This window comes from Haliotis rubra, unplaced genomic scaffold, assembly GCF_003918875.1.
Source record: "Haliotis rubra isolate DU_JTF1 unplaced genomic scaffold, ASM391887v1 Scf1225, whole genome shotgun sequence".
NCBI lineage: Eukaryota > Metazoa > Mollusca > Gastropoda > Lepetellida > Haliotidae > Haliotis > Haliotis rubra.
Window position 1 is genome coordinate 92229 of NW_025765143.1, and position 23170 is coordinate 115398.

A 23170-nucleotide genomic window follows, 5' to 3' on the forward strand; every position below is an offset into this window, starting at 1 on the left:
ACAGCAAGATAAGCCCCAGTACAGTAGCTTATTTATTAATTTAGTAACGTACAACATGCGAAATAACTCAATGCAATTGGAAATGTGGCTAGTCAATGGTATGCGTGTACGAACCGATACTATCAAAACATACACGTCCGGACAGTCAAAATTAAGAAATTGTTGAATATGAAATATTACTTTTAATTTGTATATTCTTGTAACACAAACAGTATTGTGAGAGCTTTAACTGTATTGAAATATGTCTTGTCAATCCTATTGACATTTGCCAATAACCACTTCCAAATAAAATAAATAGTCTATGCTGCTTCAGAACAAATAAAGGTTAATTAGCGAGCCCCAACTGGGTAATTAAGGAAAGAAGTCAATACACTGTCACTTCCTGCCCAGGACGTCACACGTCACCACTCAGGAGCTAATGGCCTTGTCAAACCTTCTCACAAAGGGAAAAAAGCATCAAAACTGTGTTTTTATTCTACGTAACACTCGGTATGTCGCCATAGTATTCATTGTTGAATAAATTCTATCGTTGGCAACCCCACACTTGCGAGGTGTACCTACCCAGGTGTGCACGTTTCGTTTTAATATTTTGCGATCAATTATTTTGTAATTCCCGTCTGCCCGTCACGGCTATTCTTCGCCTGAGGTTTTAGGGAGTACAAAACCCACCACCACCACCCCACCACACCCCTATTTAAATAGAAACATGAAGCAATTCCATATAAATAAACATGCAAAGCACACACAATATGGCAATGCTAACACTTAGACCATTCTGATTTATTGAGCAGAGTAAGATTGGCACTATTTTGGCGGTTCTGCCACTTTTGCACTCTACCTTTTTACCTGAGGCGTGCAGATTCTTGGTGCTTTTTAGTATTTCATTTATTTGTTTAGATTGGTTATTTTGGTGTTTTAACGGCTGGGGCCGGCTGAATGAGTCTATTAAAATAATTGTATTTTTATTGTGTTGTTTAACGAGCTGGACATGGAGTGCTGTTATCATGTATGTTATCATATATTAGTGGGATGTATTGATAGTAATGAAAACTTATAAGAAGATATTGTACCTCAACATACAAACCTATCCCGATAGCTCTCATCGTCACTCTCATGTCAATCCATTGTGACTGTTGCAGTCCTCCTGTACATCCAGTATATATAAGCAAGTTGGGTTTTTCTATTTAGGATTTATTATTGCTAAACACACATTTAACCGAGATGAAGAAGGGGGTCTCCAATTCCATGCATGCTTTTGCTCTCATAAGTTAGACATCCCATTTGTCAGACACGCCAATTATCAGACAACTTTGGATCAATCAGGCGTGACTGATTACAAACCTAGTTTTACCCACTGACGTAATAGACCTATCCCATAGACAATCGAGATGTTTTCATATTAGTGGTTAGTGGTATATTTTAACACTAATTCTTAGTTTGTTACTTTTTGTGCAGAAATACTAATGTCTATTGACTTCGGCTTCTCACAGTTTGTGTTCATAATGTTCACTTTGATCAAAACAGGATTATAGATTTCCCATGTAACTAAATGAGTTACTCCCAGAGGTACAGAGGTGGATACGACGGGCTGTTGGGCTTCCTCTGCTCCCCCTATGAATAACTGACAAGAAACTTGAAACCAAGATCGAGTAAACAGTTAAAACATAAACTCAATGAAGCTGCAAGTTTGTACCTAAACAATTGAAAAAATCGAAACAACACAAATATTTAATAAGAATAAATAACCATCACTAAACTATCGATAGTCCCACATACTATCGATGCATCGATAGTTTTTCAGTTCTACCATCGATTAATTGCTTTCGGAATAATTTCAATTCATCGATAGTCTGATGCATCATTACAGCCCCATTAATTATATCGCTTAATTTATTCTTATGCACATAACTTTGGATCAATCCATTGCCCAATAATGGTATCATGCATTGTCATACGAATTCATGAGAGATTTTCAAGTTATTGTGTTGTCATCCACATTTTGATTTAGCTGGTTTCTTCCTCATTTCCAATTTCATCATTCTGAGTTTCACCTCAGTTCAGTATTTCAGTGTAGCTCGCAAAGACGAGGTCACGGAGCGGAACGATGACCTTCAGCGTATCTCCGCATTCAGTTACGTAATTTCCGCAAAGCGCCTGCGACAATTTGCCCCGAAAAAGTTTTTGTGTCCCATCCGTTGGTCTTGTGTATTGGAGTAAAACAGCCACGACTTTCAAGTGTATTTTGCTTTCCATATATACAATCCATTGATCACCCTGGGCTAGGTGTGAGATGTACAGGTGCTCGTGAGGGTGTTTTTTTTAAAAAGACTATATATCGTACATTCTAAGGAAATCTCGAATTGATTGTATTATAAGGTGTCGAAATGGTGTTAAATTCTCTTTTGTGCATTAACTTATTTGTCATGCAAAATTGGTGTGTATATATGTGTGATTGAACAACCCTGTTTACTGAGATAGGAATAGGAACTTTGACCTTTCTCAAGACGTGCTCATTTATGCGTATATGCTCTTGAAAACCTTGTTTGACAAGATGTGCCTTTCAATATTGCTATTGTGTGCATGTTCATATTGTATTTCAATTTTGAACATATGGTTTAAACATATTTATATTCTCAGAGAACCTGGTTTGGTAAACAAGCAAAACATTGCTTTTATTAATACCTCACCGTTACATATATAATGTAACAGAATACACAAAAACGTCAAATTAATTCCTATCATAAGTAGTAACAAACTGTCACTGACGCCTTCGGGTAGGTGGATAAAACGGGACGCAAAAATCCCCGTATACACCGCATCACAATTGTAAACAGAAGTTATCTTATCGAATGTTTAAAGACAGACAGACAGATAGACATAGTTTATTAATTAAAGTGTCCCATGTATGTAAACAAGATATAAAATACATATAAAATAAACACATAATGTTTTACATACATCCAGCCTTAACAGGCTTATGAGACACTGTTATCTAGAGCGTGAAAATATACATCATACAAGGATTTTTATAAAACCATATAAATACATAACCTTAGGCAAAAGTATCTTAAATCTCTCTTCATGTAAATATAGCATGGAATTCAGTCATATATTTCACTAACATGGTACTGACTAGTCGATTTGAACCACTGCTTCACGGTTCACTGACTGCCGTGGATGCATATTATCAAGGGTACAGCTTCATTAAGCCTTATGCAACCAACCATAAAATGTGCTGTTTTAAGCGGTCTGTCTTTTGGGAGGTTTATCTTATGGGAAGATACCGTTTTTTTATGGTGTCCTATTATTGCCATCGCGTGGCGCCTAAAAAAAAGAACTACATCGTGGGCGACGTCGCATAAAAAGGACTATGGGAAGATACCGGTGTTTTATGGTGTCCTATAATTGCCATCGCGTGGCGCGTAAAAAAAAGAACTACGTCGTGGGCGACGTCGCATAAAAAAGACTACGTTGACCACGACGTCGTGCAGATATGCACAAGAATGATCTACGACAAAATGGCGACGTCGTGTTTGGAAATGGGTATATTGGAAAATCGGGGAATAACCTTTTGTGATGCAGTTGTACTGCTATTGATCTCTAATCACTGATTTTATGTTCAACATTACTAAATTTAGTTGATGTTTGACGTTGTGAAAACGGTGTTGTTTTAAGGGATCAATACACTGGTTTTCTACAAAATGTAAAATGTCTCCACTCAGGAAACGAAATATGACTTTTGTAGCAGCGGGTTGACATGTGAACCAGCGGGTTTAGTGAGTGAATTTAGTTCACTCAGTTCATTAGTAGTGAGTTATTCAATTTCTTACATAAACGTGCAAGCTATAAGAATGTTGGAACTGACAGTTTTCATCATTATTTCCACAAATTCAGTTATGGAAAATGCACAATTGGTTTCTTCATACTTCTCGTGGTGGAACATACATATACATGTATGTAAATGGTTATATGTTTATTGTGAACAAGAAGAAAGGGGGAAAATGCTTCAGTACAATGCCGGCCAAAGACTGTCCCCCAAAAGAAGTACAGAGATTTGGAGGAACGACTATATACCCTGAAGTTCAGGCTTGCAAATAACCACCCGACATTGATGGAGTACATGGACAATGGCAAACAGACAGACAGTCACACAGGTTTTATTCAGTAGTTACGGCCCAGTGGCCCAGAGTACAATTGAAGTTACTCAATTACAACTATTGGTCACGTGACATGAAATTACTGTTTTACATGTGATTTACGGATGGACATCAAATGTTTTATGAAAATGGCAACAGATTTAATAATAACAGCATTATTAGAATTAAGTACATTGAATATCGTTTGTGGGGCATCATTAGTGCATTTTAAATACTTCTTTCGGCAGGCAGAAAAAGTCTTACAGACAAATAATAAGTGACGTTCGTCTTCAGTTTTACCAGAAGAACAATAAGAACCTGATAAATCTTCCAATGTATTATTATCTTTTCTTAAACGTTGTATTTTTAAGGCATGTAGAGAGATTCTAAATTAACAAAACAAAATCCTAAAAGAGACTTATCATTAAGAACACCGATATATTTTGCAGTGCCGAACATCGATTTACATTGTGGATAATGACTAAGAAAACTGGATGAATTGACGGATGCGTACCAATTCTGAATATATATATCTTTCATTCGTTGTTTTAATGTTGACAAAACATTTTTATATCACCAACATCTTGCTTAAACCAAACATAAGAAAACTCGCTTGAAAATAACATATTTCTCACATCTGAAGCCCATGAATACTTTCCACATTTATCCAGTGATAACAAATATTTGATAGCTTTGATGGGGGTACCGATAATCAGGCATTCTTATAAGTTTAATCCAGTATCTAATAACTCTCATTTGACTCTCAATATGCATGTTATAGCGTCATGTTTCGCCAAGTATGGCCTTATTGGAAGCAAATCTACCTAATGTAAGAAATCTTTTAAAATAGGATGCATGGACATTTTCAATGGCTTCGAAATAATTTGCTCCCCATTTTATATGGGAAGTTATGACATGATTATATATGTTAAAAGAAATAGATTAAATCACAACTTTTGTAATATGTTATACAGGATCAAAGAAAGTATACATTTACACACACAAAAATTCTTATGTGTTTTCATTGTATTCTAAAACCGTAAACAACACCAGCCCAAATCCGATAGCCAGCGCGTATGCATATGCTTAAATTTGCTAGTACACATGAAACGCAAAATGGTATTATATCTACCTAAATACTTCTTTATAGAGTTGCAAAGCGTAGTATTTTAAGCAAACACGTTGCTCGAAGTGAAGCCTTTTTTTCTATATATTGTCAACAAACACACTGTGTCACAAGCGTTCGGTCCGGTTTGGCTCGTGTCGTCAAAAGCTCCTGATTATAACACCTCAAAGGTGTATCTTTAATTGTGCTTAAATCCATATATTAGTACTATAACTACCTACATATCACATTGAAATGTTACAAAATGCCACATGTAAAGGTCACTGGTCCGTTAAAGTGAAGCCCTTGTCTGCCCACCATCAAAATAGCCTTAATCAAAAGTGTTTAGTCTGTTGGGCCTGACTTGGCCCGGGCTGTCAAAAGCGACTTAAACCTAACACATGTATCTTAAAATGTGTTTAAATCCATAGATCAGTATTATATCTACCTAAATGCCACATTGTGATGTTACAAAAAAAAATTGGTGGCAAAGTGGTATTTAGATAGATATAACTATATTCATTGGATGTAAACAGAATCTAGGATTCATCTGTGAGACTTCAAGATACATGTGTGAGGTTTAAGTTGCTTTTGACAGCCCGGGCCAAGTGGGGCCAACAGAGACTTAACACTTTTGATTGAGGCTATGTTGAGAATGGAGAGTGAGTGAGTGAGTTTAGTTTTACGCCGCACTCAGCAATATTCCAGCTATATGGCGGCGGTCTGTAAATAATCGAGTCTGAACCAGACAATCCAGTGATCAACAGCATGAACATCGATCTGCGCATTTCGGAACCGATGACATATGTCAACCAAGTCAGCGAGACTGACCACCCGATCCCGTTAGTCGCCTCTTACGACAAGCATGGGTTACTTAAGGCACTTTCTTATCCGGACCTTCACGGGTGAAAATGGAGAGAGAGAAAAGGACTGGAAAAGTGATATATAGGTAGATGTAATACTAATCTGTGAATTAAAACGCAATTCAAGATACATATGTGAGGTTTAAGCTGCTTTTGACGGCCCGAGGTATGCCGGACCGAACAATAGTGGCGGTGATTGTGTTCAGAGTGTGGGGAAGAGATCGTTCCATTTGCAGATGGGTATGCCTTACAAACAGTGAACAGTGGCCTTCTAGGGTGGTATTTGATTGGATATAGGTGTAAAAACATTTTCGGGTCGACAGAAATGTTTATCGGGAGTGACTGAAGCATTTTTGCGTTTTAAATCCTGTTTCGTTTAACGATTCTTCTTTTAGACGTAACCTTGGTCAGCCACGTTCAGAGGCCGATAACCACTCCATATAGTCAGACGTCGCCCGTTATTATTGTAGCCAAAATATATTTTACAAAGCGACGTCGCGCAAGACGTCATCTTTTTTATGCGACGTTGTGGGCCACGTCGCCCACGAAGTTGTTCTTTTTTTACGCGCCGCGCGATGGCAATTATAGGACACCATAGCTTTTTCCATGGGGCGTGATATAAATGATTTATTCAGCCTGATAATTTGTACAACACCACCCAAGCAGTGCACAACCGTGCACCCGGCATACATTGTAATTTGTTCGGTTGTATAAAAAAGTCATAGAAAAAAAGTCATGGAGAAAAGTCATAGATTTGGGTAGGAATAAAAGTCATAGGAAAAAAGTCATAAACTCAAAAAGGTCAGTATTGATAATGTATTTATTTAACAAGTCATAACAATATTATCATCAACAGCACTACCACATTTAAACCTAACTTATAAAATTAATGTAATCATTCAAGTAAAATACATGACATCAGAAAATGCACAATCATCATAACACTTTCATCTGCAACAGCACTACATCAGTCAGTTGTCCTAGCACATTTTATTTAACCGAATGTTCCAGCCAATGCCGTGAAGAGTTTGAATCACAGTCTGACGGCCAGCGAGTCTTATATTAGCTGCTAGAATGAAGCCATTTGAGTAAAAGCATTAACTGATAATCCCATGAGTTCATTAATCGGTGTGATATCGTGAAGCTCAAACCTAGTTAAACAAACAATCATGTGACTTGTGACTTTTAATCCGTTAAGAACTAAACAAATAATAATCTGTTCATTTCTCCTGTTTTGATAAGATCCAATTGCTTACAGCGTCACACTAAAGGAATAATTAACTTGAAAGTGAAATAGTATAAACAAAGTAAATAACTGGAGAACATGATGTTTGATAAGAGTTATTTTTTTATGACTTTTTTCCATGACTTTTTTTCAATGACTTTTTTTCCAATGACTTTTTTTCCATGACTTTTTTCCGTCCACCACTTGTTCAAGGTCACGTGAATCAATCAGAGATAGACATTATTACATGAGGTAGGGTATATAAAATGTGCATTGTACGTGCTTATGAACCTTGAACTTGCAGTTACATTTCATTATTTGTGTACAGATATTGGTCTAGAACAATTTATCAATTCGTTTAGTCTTGAAGATGTATTTTGTTCTTGTTGACATTGTTGGTAGCTAGACTGACTGACTGAGTTTAGTTTTACGCCGCTTTTAGCAATATTCCAGCAATATCACGACGGGGGACACCAGAAATGGGCTTAACACATTGTGCCCATGTGGGTTGGTAGCTAGAGGTGTTCCTAATTTTCACAGTTTGGAGTGAGTGAGCGAGTGAGTTTAGTTTAAGGCTGCACTCAGCAATATTCCAGCTATATGGCGGCGGTCTGTAAATAATCGAGCCTGGACCAGACGATCAAGTGATCAACAGCATGCACATCGATCTGAGCAGTTGGATGAGTGAGTTTAGTTTTACGCCACACTCAGCAATATTCCAACTATATGGCAGCGGTCTCTAAATAATCGAGCCTGGACCAGACAATCCAGTGATCAACAGCATGAACATCGATCAGCGCAATTGGGAACCGATGACATGTGTCAACCAAGCCAGCGAACCTGACCACCCGATCCCGTTAGTCGCCTCTTACGACAACCATGGGTTACTGAAGATCAATTCTTACCCGGATCTTCATGGGTTCGGCGCAATTGGGAACCGATGACATGTGTCAACCAAGTCAGCGAGCCTGACCACCCGATCCCGTTAGTCGCCTCTTACGATAAGCATGGGTTACTGAAGGCCAATTCTTACCCGGACCTTCACGGGTTTCACAGTTTTGTCTTCTTGAGAGGGTACGTAAGTCTCAAAACATTTGAAGTAAATTTATATATACCAGGTCTATAATAGTAGGATACTTGTGTTTAAGTGATGGCTAAATTTGTGCCCAATCGCCAACGTACGAAGGAACATGTAAGTCCTTCTAGGGTGGGTGGGGTGAAGGGGGTGGTATCGGAGCATTGAGGGGGGGCAAGGCAGGCTGAGCGAGTGTAGTAATTGAGGGGCTATGGGCAGCCATGACCGTGGAGTTTGTTATGGTTGGTGCTTGAAAGGCGGGGTGCGGGGGGTGGGTCGGTGGTGGCTGGAGGCGCGCAAACCTCGGAGGAGACAGTAGTTGTTGGGAGGTAGAATTGGTGTGAAATGATGATGGAATAGAGAGGCGCGCGGACCTCTGAGAAGACAGGTGGTTGCAGAGAGCGGTGAAGTTATAGATGGCATGATAGTGAGCAGAAAGTGGATCGGCATTGCGAGGTTGAGAGGGGGGCGCGGACGTCGGAGAGGACATTCACGCACATATGGTGAATTTGGAGTGACTACATACCTATCAGTGAAACAATTAAGTAATGAAACAAAAGGCGAAAGTTTTCAATACAACTGCTAGCTCATGACAGGTAATTAATGACAGATGGTCGGATTAGGGTGTGCTGATAGTTTTAGCCCGGGAAAGCCACTTTTAAGAAAACAAGAATTGAAAATGGTTTGGCTCAACCGGCAATAGGTATGGTTGAGTGATCGTGTGAATGTGGGTCTCCCGGCAATGGGCTATTAGCTCATCCATGTAACTGTAAATAATGCAGATTTTTTAATATCGCTCTAAATTAGCCGAATTAAGTCAAAATGAATTGAAATTTGTGTCATGATGCTTATAAACATACACTCACTCATTTACAACCTCAAAAACATGGAAAAACATGTATTTTGAGTAAAAGCCAATATTCTCGCCCATGGGCCAATTTTTTTTAATATCGCCCTAAGTTAGTCGAATTAAGTCAAAATGAGTTGAAATTTGTGTCATGATGCTTATAAACATACACTCATTCATTTACAACCTCCAAAACATGAAATCTGAGCAAAATTAAACATTCTCTCCCATGGGCCAACATATTTTTCGTTCATGGGCGAAATGTTTTAATATCGCCCTATATTAGTCGAATAAAGTCAATATGAGTAGAATTTTGTTTCATGATACTCGTAAACATACACTCATACATTTACAACCTCCAAAACATGGAAAAGCATATATTTTGAGTAAAAGTAAACGTTCTCGCCCATGGGCCAACATATTTTTCGCCCATGGGCGAGATTTTTTAATATCGCTCTAAGTTAGTCGAATTAAGTCAAAATGAGTTGAAATTTGTGTCATGATGTTTATAAACATACACTCATTCATTTATAACCTCCAAAACATGAATTCTGAGCGAAATTAAACATTCTCGCCCATGGGCCACTGTTCGCCCATGGGCAGGCCCTGAAGACACGAAAGAGAATCGGAAAAGATGATGTATTGTTTATATTTACGGTGTTTATTAATATATGAAAGAGCTGTTAATATGGCATTAGCTTCTGCAGTAAAAATAGAGCTGTTATTTGGTAGTCGAGAAGACATTGTTTGGAACCCAACGACAATGGCACATGCAACTGCACAAACATCTTTGGACCCATCTGTAAATAAGGATTTGTATGAAAATATTTATTTTTTAATTGATTATATTCTTGTTTATAATGTAATTCATTAGTTTCAGATTTCTTAAACTTTGTCAGAGTTAGGTCAACTTCAGGCCTGACCAGTTGCCAAGGAGGAGAAGAAAGAAGAAAGGAAGGAGCTATATTTTCCAGCTCAATGCCGGCAGCAGAAATGAAGGGTTTAATTCTGTGCCCAAGGGGCGGAACAAGAGAAGGTTTTTGTTGTATAAATCCTCATAGAGGGGATTAAAAACACAGTCAAATGCAGGGTTATACCCGCTAGAATATAGTTTAGTAATGTATTGTAAAGATAATTTTATAGGGCGTTGTGTAAGAGAAGGCTCATCTGCTTCAACATAGAGACTATCAATAGGAGAGGTTCTAAAGGACCCAAGACAAAGTCTTAGGCCTTGGTGGTGGACAGAATCAAGTAGTTGTAAGCTGCTTTTGCAGGCTCCACCATATACGATGGAGCCATAATTAAGTTTAGATCGAACCAATGATCTGTATAAGTGAAGGAGTGTAGTTTGATCCCCTTCCCACTTAGAATTTGAAACAACCTTTAACAAATCTAGTGCCTTCAGGCATTTAGCTTTAAGTGATTGAATGTGTGGCAAGAAGGTTAAATGAGAATCAAAAATTAGACCCAAGAATTTGGCCTCCTTTACAACTTTGATGGGAGTGCCATTTAAAGATAATTCTGGGTCCTTATGCGGCCTATATTTTCTACAAAAGTGTAGACAATTAGTTTTTGATTTAGAAAATTTAAAGCCGTTTCAAGACACCATTCATTGATTTTTTTTAAACACAACTGTAGTTGCCGTGCAATAGTATGCATATTCTTACCGCGACAAGAAATGTTAAAATCATCCACAACAAGTGATCCATCGATTGAATCGTTTAAAACCTTGGATAAACTGTTAATCTCACTCTAAACAATGTTACAGACAACATACTACCTTGTGGGACACCCTGATCCTGATAATAATGGTCAGACAGGGTTGAACCCACACGGACTTGAAATTGCCTGTCTTTTAAAAACTGTGATATAAAAAGAGGCAAACTGCTTCTCAACCAAAGTCATGTAAATCCTTCAAAATGCCATGCTCCCAGGTCGTGTCATAAGCGTTCTCAAGATCAAAGAAAATTGATACAGCATGTTGTTTATTTACTATAGCATTCTTAACAAAGGATTCAGGGCGTACCAAATGATCAATGGTACTACGATTCTTCCTGAAACCACATTGAATATTTGTTATAAGGTTATTGGTTTCAAGATACCAAGTTAATCTATTATTCACCATACGTTCCATGGTTTTACAGACACAGCTAGTTTGTAATTGTAATTTGACGGATCAGTATGATCCTTGCCAGGTTTTGGTACCGGGACTACAATGGCATTACGCCACGAGGGAGGAACATTTCCGGACGTCCATATTTTATCAAATATATCTAAAAGCGTCATCAGACATGGTTCAGGCAAGTGTTTCAATAGCTAGTAATGTATGTTATCATCACCCGCTGCAGTGTCACGAGCTTGCTCAAGAGCAGTATGTAGCTCATGTACTGAAAACACTTCATTATAATCCTCACCGTTATTTGATTCGAAATTAAGTTTTGTCTTTTCCTGTTGTTTCTGATATCTCTGAAAATCAGGGACATAATTTGCCGATGAAGAATTTTTGGCAAGACTTTCGCCAATTTTATTTGCAATTTTAGACTTGTCGGTAATTAAATTTCAGACTTAGCAGACTTTGAACCTTTGCCTTTAATTCTTTGAACCATGTTCCATACTCTGGGCATTGGCGTACGTGAACTAATTTTGGAGACAAAGTTCCTCCAAGATTGCCGTTTGTTTTCTTTGAAGGTACGACGTGCCTTCGCATTGAGTATTTTAAATTTATTTAGGTTATGGACAGTTGGGTGATGGCGGAAATAGTTCTCTGCCTTTTTCCTCGCTTTTCTGGCTTGCCTACAATCTGTATTAAACCATGGTTTCCGTACATGTGGAGTTGTAGAGGACTTTGGTATACATTCATCAGCTATTTCATTTCAAACGTCAGAATAAACCTCAATAGGATCAGTTATATCACTGAAATATTCGGGTCTTAGTTTAGATGTGCATAACGGTTGAAATAAGGAACAGTCTGCCTTGGAAAATTTCCATCTTGTATAAGATGGAGGATCAGATGGATAAATTTCTGATAGGATAGTTGGAACGTGGTCACTTCCACAGAGGTCATTGTGGACTGACCAATCAAATTCATTGAGGAGGTTCAAGTCTGCAAGAGACAAATCTAGAGAAGAGTAAGTGCCAGTTGCAGGATGCAGATAAGTGCTTGAATCGTCATTGTATACACACAAGTCATTATTGGAGATAAAATCGTCCAGTATTTTACCTTTAGAGTTAGTGCTTGTACCAACCCAGATCGGGTTATGGCCATTAAGATCACCCAGTATACTACAAGGTTTAGGAAGTTGGTCATAGAGAGCTTGGAGATCAGACTGCTGGAGTGTTGAAGAAGGGGAAATATATAGAGGGCATATTGTGAAGGCAACATGAAGAGTAAGTCAAACTGCAACGGCTTGAAGATTAGTTGTAAGTGTGCCAGGGTTGTGAATTACATTTTGCTTAACAAGAATTGAAGACCCGCCAGTAGCCCTATCAGCCAGAGGTGAGAAAGAATGATATGCTTCGAACTGACGTAGATTAAAAGTATCTGTCTGTTTCAGATAAGTTTCCTGCAGACAGAATGCCGATGGTGCCAGATCCTGGACTAATAAAAAGTAATTCATTAAAAATAGTCCTTAATCCTCTACAATTCCACTGTACTATATTTTTATAATACATTAACTGTTTGGTGGGTTGATTGGGGATCTACCCCGCACTTTTCTTGAGGGCGACAAGCTATGTGCCCTAGTTTGGATGTTTTCGGACACACCCATGTCCTCTGTGGATCCGAACTTATGAAAAAGTTGGATTTTGTTATTAGCCCCCTTTGAGGCTCTGCCACTTTGATTCTTTTGTGAAGATTCACATCTAGATTTAGGCTTTTTTTAACAGTTTCTTTCATATTTGATTGAGATTGAAAGTTTGTATTTGGCTGAGATGATTTTTCTGTAATACAAGGTGCATAATGAACATATGTGGCCTCTGGAATGACTTCAGCAGTTTGAGTGGATGTTTCAGATAGCAAAATCTGAGGAGTGTCAGTAGTAAGCCATGTTAAGTTGGTTTGACAGCATGCAGAAGATTTGACGACGGTCAAGGTTGGTTCAGGTGATGTTCTGGTGACGGAAGCATAGGTTTCTGTGAGGTCCGATCTTTGGACAAGTTTTTTTGCATCTGCAAAACTAATGTTTTGAGTAAATTTAATTCTGTTGATTTCCATGTTCCGTTTCCAAATTGGACAGTCCCTTGAGAAAGATGAGTGACTTCCGGCGCAATTAGTGCATTTTTTAAAGTTGTTGGTACAAACTTCTGTTCTATGTGTCTGCTCACCACAATGGGCGCACGTGACAGACAATGTACAAGTGTTCACTCCATGACCGATTTTTTGGCACTTGAAGCATCTTAATGGATTAGGAACATAGGTATCATCAGTGATGTTACAGTAGCCAGCTTTTTTAATGATTTCGGAGCAACTGGAGATGAAAAGGAAAACAAGTATGTGTTGGTTGGAATAGTTTCTTTGTTTTTCCGGATTGTAAATCTTTTGACATAAATGACACCTTGATCTTTCATCTCTGTTACAATATCTAATTCCATCATGTCCACAAACAATTGATCTCGATCTCGAATTATGCCTTTGCTTGTGTTTAGCGTTCTATGAGCTGAGACTGACACTGCAATTCCTACAAACAATTCCGTTGACATCAGGTTTGCAGCTTGCTGTCTTTTACTACATTCAATGAGAAGAGCTCCTGAACGCAAGCGTTTAACGTTTTTGACATCACCTGCAATGCCTTGAATAGCCGTTGATACCGCAAAAGGGTTCAACTTCAGTGGCGTCTTATCATGAGTCTCGATCACTATAAAGCGTGGCCAGTAATCAGTTGATTGGGTCGGTCTGTATTCATCATCTTCACGATCAATGTCTAGTGGATGTTTCGTTTTCTTAAGGGGGGGGGGAGGGTTCGTAAGCCATTGTTAATGTTAAATGGTTCATCATCCGAGCTTCCCACCCACCACGGAGTATCACAAGGACAATGCTAAAAACAAGCGGATCTCCAACTTGCAGCACCAAGGATACCCGGATGACATACTCCAGCGGAAAAATTAAAAGATTAATGATTCCACCAGATTGGCCCATGAGCCACCGCCTTCTGGGCATACGACTCTAGGCAAAAGCACATATGAAATTGTGTAGTTGAAATTTAAAAGTCAAAATTCAAAGTTCAAAAAGTGCCAAGACTTAAAAATATCACCTAACAATTCTCAAATGTTGTGCACCATTTTACAGTTGTAGCACAGGGCTTGGCGTGACCAGCCGATTGATAGAACCGGGCCAGTTCAACCACCCGTCTAGGTGAAGTAAGGGGCAAAGTGGTGTGTTGGGCAAAGGAACGCTGGTCCTGGAACCAGTGCCCTCAACCACCAGACTCCAGTCCTCCACCGACATAGGGGCGCAACCAACGGCAAACAAGTTGGTGGACCAAATATCCCCCCGGGTCCACAACGGGGGGTTGAAGGGCGCTTAGCGTTACCCAGCACCCACCACCAGGAGGTGGCTCTTCACGGGTGCCAAATCACATAAGCATTAGATGGATATGTGCAGGAATACGGTGTGTAAAAATGTTTTCTACATCTGTACAATGACCGGTTCGTCTTTAATATAAGCCTTTGAGGCAGGATACTTTCATCCACTTTGGCAAGAGCGCCATTATCTAAATTCTGCATTAACCTTTGAGGTCAGTTTAGAGTCAAAACATAAGAGGCCATCTACATCGGATTTACTAAAACACTCACCTGCACAATCTGTTCCTGTCCATCCTGTCTGGAATTGTCCACTTGAACACGCCCCGGTGATTGAATCACAAGACTCAGTTGAACCAACGCAGTGGCGAGAGTTACAGGTCCTGTTACAGTTGACTCCATACATGCCCACGGAACATGCTGGAATAAGTGCAAGTTTACATATTATATGTTATTTATATATATCTAGATTATTGGTTTTATCAAATAACAAGATATTACATTGAATGTGTAACATAATGATACATTTTGTAAGCTCCTTATTAACCCTGTATTCAACCACATATTTCAAAATCATACTCAAGTTTGGGACAATTAGTCTACAAGCACATTTTCACACAGTCTGTGTTACACATATTTCGACATTTATTTTATAAATTATGTTCATTGAATCTCAGTTTGTCACAGTTGGAAATCAGTACTTGACACTAACAACTATACAACTGAATGTGTTGTAAAGACATTCGTGGACAGGATATCTGATTTTTATCAGTGGATTGTTTGAATCAAACCGGTCCGGATTGCACAGTCACAGTGAGTCCAAGTGTCTCCAAAATGAAGTCTATAAACCATGACAACAAGATTATGGTGTCAATGAACGACGTTTAATACATGTTTATAATCATCATTGTTTAAGTCATTTGTCGGGGTTGAATGCTACTCAGTAAACACAACAAAGTCACACACGTAAAACCATGTGGTAACTATGCAATATTATACATAGTGCTCAATTACAACGAATCCTGCAACATCTAAATGCTGAAAAAGTCGGTTCTGGGTCATGTTTTTCAGAAGCAAGGTGAAGAGAAATGTCGTGTGTTTTCTAAAGGAATATCAACAGTTTGATTTTTGGGATCAATGATCTTTTAATTGTCTGGATAGTTTACATGCTGCCGTCATACGGCGGTCGTGTTGCTGAGTGGTGTAGTACTGCAAAGTGTGAACAGTGGGTGCTGTCGGTGGGGCAGAAAAACGCCTAATCTTTTTAGCGAACACCGGTTTTCACAACCTATCTGCAGTGTTAACTTCATATAATATTTTAAGGGCTGTTGTTCCCTTTACACCAAATGGAATCAGTTTCTGAAGTATTCCGAGTATTCATTTGCACTGTCAAATTACATTTACAAAATACTAATTGCCTACTGATTTCATTAGAAGCCAGCATTTATCAAAACTTGTTTTAAAGTTTTATTTCACTTTCAATTGAGAACATTGTCAAAATATGTTTAAATGTGACGTAAGCGTCATTCAGAATCCGGCACCGTTAATGAATGAAAGCTGATTGGTCAATTGTAAATCGAATATTGTCGTGACACGTCAAGGTATTGACAGCATCACCTTCTGCCCTACCTCCACGTACTATGGTGATTTCATATCTAATCATTGTTTACGAAACATTGTAATGCGAATCACGTAATTATACACTTAGTTACACCACTTCACATTTACGTTATCCTAACTGACATTTAGGATCACAGGTACATATAAGAGTGTCTACTCATTTGATAAACATTATGACTTGAAACAAATCTAAGAAGATTTTGAGTGAGTGAGTTGAGTTTTACACCGCACTCAGCAATATTCCAGCTATATGGCTACGGTCTGTAAATAATAGAGTCGGGACCAGACAATCGAGTGACCAACATCATGAGCATCGATCTGCGCAATTGGGAACCGATGACATGTGTCAACCAAGAAGATTTTAAAACGTGTGTGGTGATACTTATCGTTAGACGTTTTGTTAAGGCTGTCTTTGATATAACAATTTGTTGGCCCATTCTGAACTGAAATGAGTGAGTGAGTTTACGCCGCACTCAGCAATATCCCAGCTATATGGTGGCGGTCTGTAAATAATCGAGTTTGGACCAGACAATCAGGGATCAACAGTATGAACATTGATCTACGCAGTAAGGATACGATACGCCTCTTACGACAAGCATGCATTACTGAAGATCAATTCTCACCGGATCTTCACGGGTAACGGAACTGAAAGGCATGCTACATAGTTTCAGAGTAGAAAAAATGTATTAACAGTTCTTTCATAATATTAAAAGTCAAAACATTGTAAGATGGCCTGCAGAGAGATATTGTCAATATATATGTGTTACTTCACGCACAACAGAATACTTACTCAACACCTGCACTTCAGCAAAGTCTAATATAACACCCTGTCCATCATTGTCGGTCTCTGTGTAGACAGTGAGGTATCGCCAGGTCCCAGGACAGGTCACATTCAGTACATCATCGATGTCTGTACCGTCAGGACGCCCTGTTACAGTGTCGCATAGATTTCCTTCTGTGGGATCAGATGAGTTTGTCCCAGATGTGTACAGGTGCACGCCATTACGTCTTATAATGTCTGCAACAAGAAGATATACACTAGCCTAAGTATAGGGCGTCTCAAACAATGGAATACAACCGTGAATACCAGAACTGAGTGACATCAACAAACCATTGCGTCTAACTACGGCATACAGTTAGGTCACATTGTACATGTCCGGCTTCTATTGGCCCTTGAGTACCTATAACAATTGTTTGACACCATGGTGTTTGGTTAACGTCAGTACTGTTCTGCAAAGACGTATGTCTTTTCGTTGTGGGTTGTTTGGTGAACATCCTCTGAATTTGTTCTATGGCATTCACCATAAAAGTTAGGTTGTAGACACGCTATGTTTTTCTGAGAAATGAATATGCCACAAAAGAAAATGAGCAGTTGGGAAATGTAAACGTCATAATCGTTAGTTGATGGCTTTTTGCATGAACTGAAAATAGAAATCAGCCTCGTTTTTAACTATAGTACAGTGGTCGGCATTAAGATGGATTTCAGTGCATGAATCCAGGAAAACGTCAGAATATGGTTTGCAATTCTTATAGTGGTTCTGTTTCATATGAATTACGTAATTAGTCTATACGTACAGTTTGTTCTGAAGTACAGGATAATCCGTGCTGATTGTACTGGTGTCTGCAGATCCACCTTCCACCAGGCGATAGTTTGACCTCTCCCTGTGTGGGCTACGTAGTTGTCCTGGTCTGCTGTTGTATCTCCATCGACAGCTTTGGTAGCCGGATGAATTCCGTCCAAGGCTGAACTAATCCATGCGGGTTTGTTCAGGGCAACGTTTGTAGCAGTACCTGATAAATGAGACGAAGTTCCACGTAAAGAATGATAACAACTCGTGTCCAAGGTATGTATTTCACATATACATTGTACAGTATTATTCAAAGTTATTTCAGTTTTCAGCAGAGTCATTTACAATTCAGCCCTTCAAATTAGTTTGGAACAAGTGGCCACGTGTACAAACGTGGTTTGAAATGTCAAACGGTTATGCAATATCCCATCCAAACTGGTCAACTGAATGTCCACGGGTAATGTTGCTCTTTAACACATTAAAGATGAGTGTTCGTGTTTTTTCCATAACCTAGATTGTACTGCCGTGTTTCAAGTCTGTTTATAAAATTTAAACACGATGGTAAGAGTATTCTTAAAATATATATTCTTTCAAATTTGTTCCTTGTTTTTTGTATTACTTGTGTATCAGACTTTTTTCGAAAACTGATTTTACAGGTTACAATCTAACACTGATTTTCTGTTGCCCTGTTAAGTTGTAGTCAACGAATGTTACATCGTCTGCAGTGTCATATCATCTACCTCATCTGTAACATAAATACCTCTCAGTCGACAGGTTGTTACTAGCTATTTATATATAAACATCCCCTCGGGAATTCAGGTTCAGAGTAGAGTGCCTATGCTAGTCGAACAAGACAACTAAATGGATGTGCAGGGTAGGTTAAAATATATGGTTGATTACCTTCGGACCCCGACGACATACATGGCGCCAACAATGCCTATTTCTGGACTGTTGTCCGGACTGTGTGCGGTTATTTGAAGACCGCTGTTAAATATTTGGGGAATAACTGGTTGTGTCGCTAAATAACAAACCCCAAATTGACGTGCTCATCTTTTTATATGACCCCTACTCTTACACAGAAGGACACATTCTCCCACATACCATTTCACAATTCTGAATGTTTTTCCATCGTTCGTGATAAATACAAAAAACAAGCTGACTTGCCTAAAGAAAATCTATGAATGGACCGTCAAAATAGGGTATTTGCATTCTTATTAATTTCTGACAGCATAGTTTGAATACATTCACATAACCAGTCGTTCCGATGCATTTCCCGAGTTTAACATCTACCATAATGTTCCTTAATGTTTTTCATAGGATGTTTTTTAATAATTATATTTATGACCGGTGCAACCGGTAGGGTAGGTACGCTCACCTTCTTGTGAATACCTAATGTCATCATTATTTGATAGTAATTCAGAAACACACCGAGTGTTGACTGCCGCTCTTGTGGTATCTACTATATCACTTAGGTTGTTAGTACCACCGATGGAGGGGACTTCAACGCGTTTGTAAATACTGTTTTTAAGCTGCAAGGCGTACAATTTACCATCTACTCCGGGGTCGTCGAATACGCGTGTGTCTCTGAGGTCGGATATCCCCGCATTGACACATTTTTTCACCTTCATTCCGGGGCCTTGTGCGCTGGTCATTTTATGTGCAGCGTTATGCTGAGGTATCCTATATTCACGGGATTATGATTTATATCTAACACCGATATTATCAGCTCAGGGATGTTGCCCTGGGTTAACCTCTTATACTGCTGCGGTGAAAACGACTCAGTTCTACCGTCGTTGTATTTCTCCGTTTTCACCGGTACGGCTCTCAGTATAGTGGAAGGGTGACCCCCTTGAATGTTGTCCGTTGTGCTAACCTGGCTGAGATGAATGCACAGCTCTCGATACGGTACTAGGTCGGGTAACTTCGTGCCTGTGACGGTGGTTGTTGGTTTTATCTCGTCAGGCGACATACCGAGTGTCCTCGCCAATGGTCGGCCGAGCCTCAACGAGTTTCTTCCATTGTTGATTAACACCACTGTGCCGTTTGAGTCGTTTATCTTGAGTTCGGCTCCCAGGGGCTTGAAGACCTGGTCGCTTAGCGAACACACGCTGTAGTAGCTGTCAGTTATCTGGCTGCGGATGCCACTGACGAATAGCTTGTTGTTGTTGACGTTGATGTTAGTCCATCGCGGTAGGTAGGTGATATCGCAGAGTGCGGCTTCGAGTTGACCTGACGTGTTATCGATTGCGTGCATCAGCTGAACGGCCTCGCCGCTCGTTATTCCTGGAAGTGTTATGTACATGTTAGAGTATATAAACTCATTATATAATAGTTTTAAAATGTACTCCCCGGGAGTGTTTTACCCTAAACTGGACATAGATTTCCCCCCACATGAAGATCGTGGTTGCTGATGGGATGTAATTCGACGCCCAGTTTATAGATGTGTTCGGCCGGTAAAAGCTTTCTGTGATTAACGTCAAGGCAGTCCACGCTTGGTTCAACAACCCGATGCAGTTCTGGCAGAATCAACTCAACTTCGCGGTGTGGTGCGCTACAACGGGGTGTGGTGTGGCATTAACTGACACTCGGCGTGGACCGCTGAGTCAGTCTGTGTTCATGTTTCACGTGTACTACCAGGTCAGACGTATCCTCAAAGAGATCAGCGCCCCGTGGGACGCTGTAAACAACCAGTACGATAGACGGGCCTACGAACGTATTTGCAACGAATTCGAACTAAACCCGAAGACGGATTGGCGTTTGCCGGGGCCGAACCACGGGTTGGGTATTCCATATAATGGGGGGGCGACCCGTGAAAGAAGTCAGTGATGATTTACTGAAACGAGATGTACGACGCCAGGACTTCGCTTTGTCGAGTAATGAATGGAGGGATGACCGTATGAACTTTAAAGGTGGTGTTGCTTTCACCGTCCAGAAAGTGGAGCAGTCAACTGCAGATGGATGGAAAATGTTTATGTTGGACACGTCGAAAGGGTTTACTCGTGCCAGTGTCACCAGATTGAACGACTCGATTCGAACGTACATGTGGGCGCTGTTGGGTGCGCAGATGCAAACGCGTTTCAACATCCTCGGTAAGGGGACTGCTTACGACGCTCAGAAACAGTTCATTGTTAACGTTGAGGATGCTATCAATTCTCCAGTTGACCTCCCGAGTGCCATCAAACGCTACCAAGACGTGTTGGAATACGCCCGGTCGAATGTCGACTACGTGTTCGACGTGGGACTGTACATGGCTCCGAGCGATATGCAACTGAGAGTAAAAAAAGTGGTGGGCTACAACAACGAAATAGTCATAGCCACGGCGGACCAAAAGTTGGGAGTCAATTTTGATGTCAACGTCCCCCACGTCCCACCACCCACGACCGGTGAAACGAGTATAGTGGCGCCACCCCCAGAGCCTAGGGTTCAACCCACACCCCCTGTGGGGTCAACCCCACAGCCTGCACAGCAGCACATCGACCGTAAAACAGCCCTGGTGGTTGGCGGGGTAGCTTTGGGACTTATTTGCTTAAAAATTCCTTAGCCGCTACGTACACCAAACCCGCCATGGCGACGATGGCTGCCCACAGGTTTTGACTGAGCCACGTGGCAGTTTTAGCCAGAGCGCTCAGCAACCACGAGACGATGCTACCCAGGATGCCGGGCAGGGCTTCAGCGGCCTTACCAGCCAGTTTAGCCAGGGCCTCCCCGATTTTTTTTATCCAGGCTTTGACGCCCCCGCTACCAGTGGGGGTACGCCCACTTGGTGTGCTACTGCCGCCAGCAGGCGTGGGGGTACCCCGTGTCAATGACACGACCAGGGTTGATATGATGAAGCCCAATGCAGTCAGAATGCTGGCGATGGTGATCTCTTGCTCCCGGAACAGTATCCGAATCCTGTCAGCTAGCGTGGTGTCCTGGTAGAGGACTCGATCAACGGTTTCCCGCGCATGGCTGATCTGAGATCGAAGCTCGTCTCGGAAGGAGGATGCCATTTCCAGCCGGGTCTTCCTTTCCCCTTCCAAATTACGTATTCGTTCCTCAATGGTGGCTTTCAGAGACTCGTCCTCAGTTTCATCGAGTTTGGCCTTTTCATGGGCGATGTGGTCGTCTATCGCGTCCAGTTTGGCCGTGTTGTTCACGAGATGTCCGCGAATGGTTTGCATGGCCTTGTCCAGCCCCCGCAGTTCCCGAACGGTAAATTCGAACCCGGGTAAGGGTTTGTTATGGTAGGTGGCCAACAGCTTTTCAGTGTTATCAGTCATGTCTTGATCCGATGTGGCGCCCCTGACGTCTTGCAGATCTTGAACGGCCTCCTGGGGAAGGGCTTTAGGACGTGCGCCACCGTAATCTATGAAACCTAGTTCATCGCCGATAAAGTCACCCCCATGGCGACTGCCGAGTGTTGATAAGGCAAGCGGTTCTCTCGTGCGCTTATTCATGAGATCGATCTCCGGGCGACCCCTCAGTCGCAGCGTGCCATTGCCATCGACAAAAAACTTGGAATAGTCTCGCCCCCACGGCTCTACGTAATTTTTATCCCCTTTTAAACCATCGTAAAACCCGTTGACGGCCTGCTTCACGAGTTCGTTGCCTTGGGAGAATGAGGCTTCATCCCCCTCGAATGCCTGGGCACTATCATCCCACATATCATCCATAGGTATGTATTCAGCCATTATTTAATATTAAGACTTATATATTTCATTTATATAACAATGTACGGCAGGAAGCTAGATCCTTTCAGAAGATCGAGAGAGCCTCTAGGCGTCAGAGCCGTGCGCCAGTCGGTGACCATCACCAACAATCCCAGCAAGATAGACCAAAACCAAACGCTGCTGGTTAGATTCCCAAACCTTGCCGAGAATGACCTCATTGTACCAGGCACGGTTCGACTGGCGTTCAACCTCACGTTGACCTAGGTTGAGCTAGTGCGGAACGTAGGTCGATCCATCATCAAGAAAACCACCATCAAGATCAGCGGTAACGAGGTGCTGAGCATCGATGACAGCGACGTGTTTCACTGCTACGGGGACCTCTGGAAAAGCGAGGGAGAACGCGTCAATGACGTGTACCAAGGTATCAGCAAATCGACTCGGTTGCGCATAGGGTATGGCTTCACGCAAGACCAGTTAGACAAGATCACGGACGGTGAAAAGGCCATCGCCCAAACGTACGGGAACAGGTTCTGCGTGCCGCTCGACTTCGAGTTGCTCACGG

At 40.8% G+C, this 23170-nt stretch overlaps 1 protein-coding gene across 1 annotated transcript in view; it reads right to left on the bottom strand.

The window, feature by feature from the left end:
• LOC124265993 (multiple epidermal growth factor-like domains protein 10) overlaps window positions 1-23170 on the bottom strand; it is a 109547-nt gene that overhangs the window by 15594 nt on the left and 70783 nt on the right. Inside the window, exons 4-6 of the mRNA XM_046700812.1 lie at window positions 17964-18179; window positions 17179-17406; window positions 15042-15188 (exon numbers count right to left, since the gene is read on the bottom strand). Coding sequence (XP_046556768.1) covers window positions 15042-15188; window positions 17179-17406; window positions 17964-18179 — 591 coding nt within the window. The remainder of the gene's footprint in view (window positions 1-15041; window positions 15189-17178; window positions 17407-17963; window positions 18180-23170) is intronic.